The following is an 8,115-nucleotide window of genomic DNA, read 5'->3' on the forward strand; positions in this document are numbered from 1 at the left end:
TGTTCCCATTTCTTCTTTTTGCATTTTGAAGCTCTACTTAGAACCTTCCTAAGATCCAACAGTGCAAAATGCAAATTCATGCAATTTTTTAACTGGTCTGAAGATTTTGATCAGGAATGTATATCTCGTAGTACCAGTTACTAAGCCCTTCAGTTTCTGTCTGAAACAGGCGATATTATTTTGTGTTCCAGCAAATTGGACAAAGCAGGATGCAGACCTCCAGGAAAGCCTTTGCTTTCAGATTAGCCATTGTTAGCAACACCAGTTGATAACAATGCATTACTGTGTATTGCATGTAAAAAACGTAGCTACATATCCACTGGGAGACTGAACCAGAACTGTGTGTACAACTGATATATTGAGACACAAATAAGACAGAAGTGCTAACAAACACTGCTGTCGATGCACTGAGCATCCATCTTGGATTTGGAAGTCGAGGTTGATGATGTTCTTCTGACTTTCTCAGTTGAAGATCTGACTAAAAGGTGCATTCCAGTTGAAAATTCTAACTAGGAACCTTGGACATTCCAACTTTCCAGATCAAATTTTAATACACAATAATTAGCTAGGTGCTTTAAGGCCCGCCTTGCTAAAAGCCCTGTTTCTTCTGATTGGCTAACTTCAGGAAGCCTCCCTCAGTGCTTATGAGCACCCACTCATCTTCTTGTTAGTGTGGAAGTTCTGAAAGCAACCTGTAGAACTGCTCAGTAACATCAATTCTCATTCTTGAAATAACTTTCCAAACCCATTCGCATATACGTCAGCACGAATCCAATCTGGAACAAACATTTGTTTTGTGTTTGGTAAATATTAAACTCTTTAAGTGCCTATTGTGTGACATAATGGTGGAGTTCGGCTTTTGAATATAAGCAGTATGAAAAATGTTTCCTATACACAGTATGTCCCAGTTAATATTAGGGATAATACAGTAAAATGTGAAGTGGAAAACACCTACAATCAGGATATACCAAAGGTAATGTGGCTAGCAAAACATTATTCTACCTTCACCGCTGGCTATCTGTGTATTGCAGTACATTAAATGCCTAGAATACCACTCAAGCAGACTATTTTGCAAGAATATGTGCATACATTTGCCAAGAAGTCTGTTCTTTAACTTTGTGGGCATGTTTGCCTGGAGGACTGTATAAAGGAATCCGTAATGAGCCGACATCAAAAAAGTCTGAGATATTGGCTCACAGAAATTACTTTTAATACAAATGTCTGATAATTTAACATTATATGTAAAGCAGAAAATAAGGAAACACATAATAGGCCCTCTTTACAGGCTGAATTTCATTCCAAAGTCCTCAGTAAATGTGGTATTACGTTAATATGAAGCCCAAAGATCAAACAGAAAATCCACAGCAGCACCAACCTGCACGGCTTTGATGATTGCAATGATGCCTGTGGGCCAGAAGCAGCAGACAGTGGTGAGGACTGCGATGGGCAGATAGTCGTGAGGCGGTCGACGGTCCATCAGGGTGATGCTGGGCGGCATTTGCATGGGGTGAATCTGACCCGGTGGGATCCCTGGGTGGGCTCCCCCCGCCGGCATGTAGGGTTGACCCTGAGCAGAGACAGAGAGTATGTTTTTAAAACAGTAGAGCAGCTTACAAAGCACTTTCCACTCGAAAGACATGGGAACATAGTGACGTGAGCGAAGAGGAGGACGGCAGCAGGATTACTGGTGATGGACAGGGAACAACAGGGAAAAAAGGCTTTATTTGCATTCTTAACAGCCGTCTGTCAAATCGATTTAGATGAATATTTTACAGTGTGGGAGTCGTGAGAGTCAGGCGAGACGTCAGAGACGACTTAATCACAGTGCAGAGCCCCTCGAAGATTAGCTTTCAAAGCCAACTGGACAATTTTCACCAGGTTTGCTTTATTACTAACCACCTGCAGAGCCGAGAGGTAACTCTGCCTCACACTGTGTGTTCATATTTCCTGGCTGTAATTAGCTGCAACACTGCAAAGGAGACAGCAGAGTGCATTGTTGCTTAAAGTTCCTCTAAATTAAACTGTTGTCACAATTGGTGTTTTTTTTTCCAATTAGCTGCAAGTGTGCGCTGTGTTCAAAGACACCAATCACTGTGCATGTCTAAACCTCATCAGATTAAATTCATCAGCCTCCTTCCTGGAAATGTCTAAAAATCACAAAGATCAATTTGTGCATTTGTGCAAGTTGAGTATGCTGCAGAGCAGATTTTAGCTCTTGATAAATATTATATTTGCATTCAAACCCACACTCCTGTAGTCCTCTGCACACAGAAATTACAATTAGGACACTACACAGCTGCACTTTCCTCTGTTTGATGATTCACAGTCACTTTCCGCTGCCTCATTTTGCCACTTTGATGTTCGGTAATGCAGTTTACAATTGTTTTATCAACTAATGTGTTCCCATTTGTAGCACAAATTTTAAAAAAAACAAAAAACAACAGGTATATGTTGAATTATTAAATGGCACAAAACCAATAAAGATCTTGAGGACAGGCTTTATATTTATATAAACTGCTTGCAGCTCAACCAAATTTTTTTTTAGGTACTATGGTTCACAGCATATTTGATAGCTCCTTGCAGTCAAAGTGGTCTAATTTTATAATTTATTTAGAGTCTTGGAGATGTAAAACTCTCATGTACTGTTTTTCACTCTGAATCAACCTGTGTGTAAAAAATTAAGTGTCCTTTAGACTAATAAAATATAATCTGGAACTCCAAATCTGTTTAACAAAGTGCATATGATAAATAATGCAAACAATCTGTTAACACAACAGTGTGAGGAACAAGCATTCAGCGGCTATTTAACTGTAGTATTATGACCTCTTCTTCAAAAATAAGTACATAAAAGCATCATCGACCAATAGAGCTGTTTCAGACACTGCAGGAAACTTTTTTTAAAATGAAAAATGTGACTAAAACTGCAGCACTTTCACAGCAGTGAGACGGAGGTCATGATATATGACAACTAAAACAAATGTAGTTTCGGAAGTAACGCAAAATTTGACACATTTTCTAATACTTCCCTAGGGAGGTTTTTAGATAATTATTATTAATTATGCACAGTTAAATGTCCAGGTAATTAATGGATCAGCCACACAGCAGGCAAATGAAATGACTTATAGAGTGAAGTTTGTCTCACTGATATGACAGAAAAAGTACAATGTAAGGTAGCAAACATCCCACTTGTGGATCTATATCTGCATAAGCCATAAAATAAGACAAAAAATAATAAACCAGCCCACACATTTATGAAGTGAAAGCATATACAACTGTCCAGATACACATTTTTAAATATAAGATCAGGTAAATTTAACATACTGTGCTGCTAATTGAACTTTATTTAGCACTTTAAAATGTTGTGCTCAAGCTCTTCCATGTTTTTATGTTACTTGTTTTCTAGTGATTTCTGTTCATTTTAATTCTTATTACTTATTTCCAAACTACTCTCAATCGTTTTCTATTCTGTGGTATTGATAAAGGCTGGGAGAACGATATTATTGTGTGCACTGGTGCACAGAGAAATGACAAATAAAGAAATCTTGACTGAAACAAAAATAATTGATTGAAAATAGAAATAAGAGAAAGAAATATGACACTGGACGGAGATAGAAAATAGGAACAGTTTAAAGCACCAGGACCAACATAACTAGTATAATTTTTTCCTACAATTAGCGTCAAATTCATGTTCCTACTGAGTAACACTACAGTAAATTATAAGAAATGATTCACCTGCAACATCAGAATTAGATCTGTGAATGTAAAGTTGGGAATTTCAAACTCTGCATCAGCCTGATGGGAAATTTGTGAAGCCTTTATACTCACTGATGCCATGGGGTAGACGGGTACGTAAGCCGTGCAGGGCTGCAGCTGAAGCGGGTATCCTGGGTGGAGGTAGCCCACAGGGGGGTGCGCCATGGTGCCTCCAGGGCCCTGGGTCTGGACGGTGTAGCCCTGCGGGGCCCCCGGAGGTCCCATTGGTCCGCAGTGGAACTGAGTCTCTTGGAGGTATCCCTCTGAGCCTGGAGGAGGAGGCGGAGGGGGGTAGTTGGGCTGCGTGCCCGGTGCCGGAGGCATGTTGGGGTGCTGGGGAACGTTGGGGTCTTGTGGGCCGGGCAGATAGGGAGGAGGCTGCATGGTCTGACGGCCGGAGTCATCGAGCCCTGAGAGAGGATGATGAAGAAGAAAGAAGAGGGAGGAAAAGACGGAGAAGGAGAGCAATCAGAAATAGAAAAGGCAGAGGAAGAACAATAAAAGAAACAGATGTAAGAGTGAGGGCATGTTATCTAACTGGAGCACTGCTACACGTGCTTATTGAATGTAATGCGTCTTATCTGGCTGCTGAAGAGGAGAAAAAACAATTACACAGCTCCTCAGCAAGACTTCAAAAGGCATTTGCAAAGCCTGATATTTCCCAACCTGCAGTCTAATGATGACAGTGATTGACATTTTCGATCCCCAAGAAGAAGAAAGGCCTTTTTCTATGCTTCTGCCTTCACAATGATGTTTATTAGCAGTTAGAAATGAGGCATTTCAGCCACGGAAGAAACTCATTCCAATGCATCCATCTGCCTCTGGACGTTTGACGCAAACACCTCAGCTCCCTTTGTGTTTGTTTAACACTGAAAATGACTGATGGGGTGTTGTATTTTCGCAGCGGGGAGGTGGCTGGGGTAATCCGCTCTGACAGGGACATGAGGAGGAGAAGGAAAGAAAAATGGAGATGGACGGAGGAAGGAAGGAGGATTTGATGGGACAGAAAAAGCAGAGCAGGAGGCGGGAGGCAAGTGGAGTGGCTGAGTGATGAGGGATGACGACTCGTGCTCGGGGACCGGCTTTACGTAACAGTTCCCAACCCTGTCACAAGCAGGAAGTGGACCAGAAACAGACAGAGGGGAAGAGGAGGCAGCGCGAGGGAAGGGACACCTTTAAAAGGTCATGAGGTGACGAGCAGCACGGGCCTGTGACATCTCTGTGTATTTAGATCTGGAGATGTTTCTGAGTCCGGAATCTGCGTGTGGAGGATTTTCAGTTGAATCCTGATCAAAAACAGGTGACAGTGACTTTAAACAACACTTTTTTAGCAGACGTGCCCAAGAAAAAAAAAAGCAACATCCACAAAGAATAACCTTGTAGTAGGTCAGAGCCTGTATGAAATGTCACATAAACCTATATGTGGATAAGTGGAGTAAGAAGAATAAATAGACTGAGGTCAGTGGGGATTTAACCCCATCAGGCCCCAGGGGAATTTCACTACCTTCATGTTTATGCTCTTATCTTGGTCATTCTAAGGACAAACCATTCATGCTGTATCTTGTTTTATTCATAACAGTCCAGGCTATTCAGATCTTACATTATATATTACGATAATATTTCCAGAGTTATTTATACCCTTAATAGAAAGGAAAAAATGAAATGAAAAATGAAAATGTTATGCTTTTACACATATCTTTCCATAAACTGCTGGCAGTGAAGATATCTTTTTGTGTATCTGTATAGGAGATTGTCTGGAATCTGGAATTATTAGATCAGTGATGATGGAAAACTGTATAACTTAGAAACTGCATGGGGGAAATATGTGCCGAACAAAAATGCCTACAGAGTTGACAAACCAGGCAAATGTTTACAACTCGCTGCATTAAAGACTTCAGGAGCAACTCAGCTGAGAAAAAAGGAAGTGAATTTGGATGCAAAGTGCATTTGTTGGGCTCCAAAGGTTGTCCTTTGGAGTCATTGTTCTGCAACATGTAATTACAAGCATCATTTTGTTGCCACTATAACACAGTAGATATCAGTCAATTGTATACGTATATATTTTTATAAACCTTTTCTTTTTTACTTTACCATGTTGTATTATTTCACGATTATTTCCTTTTTTTCTTGCCTCTTTTTTGTTCCTACACTTTAAGAAATTAAGCTATAAAATAACAGATAAAGTACTGGCAGCTCTTTACCCAAATTTTGTCCTCTAATTAAAAAACACTGTGTTTATATTTGAAAAACAAATGTACAGACAAAAAAAAAACCTTCCCAAAACAAAAACTGCAAGATATTGTACCTTTTAACAGGACATTTTCCTGTTATTTAATTGCAAATATATTATAAAAAAGTGACATTTACAACAAATACTGGTCATAGGACATTTTCTGTTATTAAATGGTATATATACAGTAAAAACAAAAAACAAAAAACAAAAACTTAGTAATACTTAATAAATTGTTCCAAGTTAGCTTGTGATGTTAAGAGCATTTACTCTTAACATCACAAACAAACAGGAACAAAGACATCAAGCACATCAACTGATAATAATGCAATATGATAGCGAGAATAAATGGAAACACACCTGTGAATCACACACTGGTGACAATTTATGTAAACATATACAGTCATACAGCTGTTCATACACAGATTGCACATCGTACAATCAGTACAGCAGGTTCTGATTGGATTATATGTTTATATGTTTTATTCTTTATGACAAGTGGAAGTGCAGCTGAGTCAGGCACTGATCAAAGCTGTAGGTTTTACTGGTCAAATAGAAAATTCTCCTGTTACCAGACAACTTATGAGCAACTGCACACAGATTTCTTTTCTTCTCACAGGAGACGCTGAGTAACAGGAAAAGCTCAGTTCTACCTGATGACTGTGTGCACAAAATGTGTGGCAGTGGGACACAATAATGTTACACAATCCTGCAACAATCCCCACATTTACAAATAATTCTGTAATCAGTGTCCTTATTATTCCTATAACAAAGACAGGATAAAGGACAGGATGTTTAAAAATGACCTGTATCTGGTTGCCGCATTTGGATGTTGGATACAGGAGCTTTGAAGAGGCTGATAAACTAACACTTTGCAGATCATTGACATTACATGTGTTACATCAGCATCCTATCTGTATTCCATCAATACTGCTGTGGTTGCTTCCTCATAAATACCCCGGCAGGAGTGCTGTAGCTGTTTGATTAGCATCACTGGATGCTGTTGTCCACCCATTGTTTAATTATAGCCCCACAGATCTGATTAACACACGAGACAGTGGTCACGTTTGCAGCCCAAAAAACTGCAGCCTGCTGCTCCAATGATAAAAATCAGGTGTCATCACCAGCTTCGTTTCTATGTGTTTTTCAATGGAAAGCTGTAGTTTTCTGGGAGTTTGAGCTCCATCTGCACGAGTTGGTGCTTTAAAACCGTCAAATAATAGAAACTGGAAAGGTGAGATTATCTTTTTATTGTTATTAAAGGCTGTAAAGGCGTAAAAGGACACCCACATCATGCCAGGAGACGTAGGCCTGTGTGTAATGATGGTGATAAGGCGCGTATATGGAGAGAAAAAGAACAAGGAGTGCGTGGGATTTGACAGAAAATCTTTACATTTAGGATAAAAAATAGATACAATTCTGATTTTACGCACAGATATAATCACAAAAAAAAGTCTCTGATTTAAAGCCCCTGTGGTGATTTAAAAAAAAAAAAATAAAAAATCCCCCCCCCTTAAGCTGCACCCGCACCGCGGTGCATCCTCCTATAGAAGCAGCGGCTCCAGATGATCTCCATCACACAGTTAAAATCATCTCACCGTGTTTTTCAGACGACATGCCTTCCGATCTTCTGTCCTCGGATGTGTTCTTTTACTCCAGCTGCTGGTGTGAATAAAGAAGCAAGAAAAGAAAACCTTTTTGGTGCGCGGTGATTCCGGTTATTCCAAGCGTGTGCAGCCCATCCTCAGGACGCCTTCATCCTTACAAAAAAAAAGGAGAAAAAAAAAAAAGAAAAAGAGAAAAAAGAAAAGAAAAAAGAAAACACCCACGTTTTAATGTAAACTTCAGTTTTTTTCTGTATTAAATCGAGGGCAGTCGTGCGTCAGCGTGCGCACAGGTCTGCTCTCTCTCCTCTCTGTGTGGCCGCTTCTAATAAGGTCTCTCCGCTAACGCGTCGCCGTACATTGAATTAACGAGACACAAAGCTATCGTTGCCTTAAAGCGACAGCCTGGATTGTGGAGAGGGGAAGAAAAAAAAACGCACAGGCTGGAACATCCCATTAAAGCGCAACAAAGAGGCTGAACTGGGTGGATTTCCTTCCTTACGTGACATTTGACCCACGTCAGTTCTC

The 8,115-nt window shown here is 40.0% G+C and overlaps 1 protein-coding gene across 1 annotated transcript; it reads right to left on the reverse strand.

The window, feature by feature from the left end:
• Positions 1–1,375: 1,375 nt before the first annotated feature.
• Positions 1,376–7,718, reverse strand: LOC103356844 (proline-rich transmembrane protein 1; the record flags this gene model as incomplete). Its single annotated transcript, XM_008281147.1, has 3 exons — positions 7,582–7,718; positions 3,826–4,163; positions 1,376–1,567 (listed from the first exon to the last, which is right to left on the reverse strand). Coding segments are annotated over exons 1-3 (549 nt in total), but the record flags the coding sequence as incomplete, so codon positions are not given.
• Between the last annotated feature and the right edge of the window lie 397 nt (positions 7,719–8,115).

Source organism: Stegastes partitus, unplaced genomic scaffold (assembly GCF_000690725.1).
Source record: "Stegastes partitus isolate 25-593 unplaced genomic scaffold, Stegastes_partitus-1.0.2 Scaffold224, whole genome shotgun sequence".
NCBI lineage: Eukaryota > Metazoa > Chordata > Actinopteri > Pomacentridae > Stegastes > Stegastes partitus.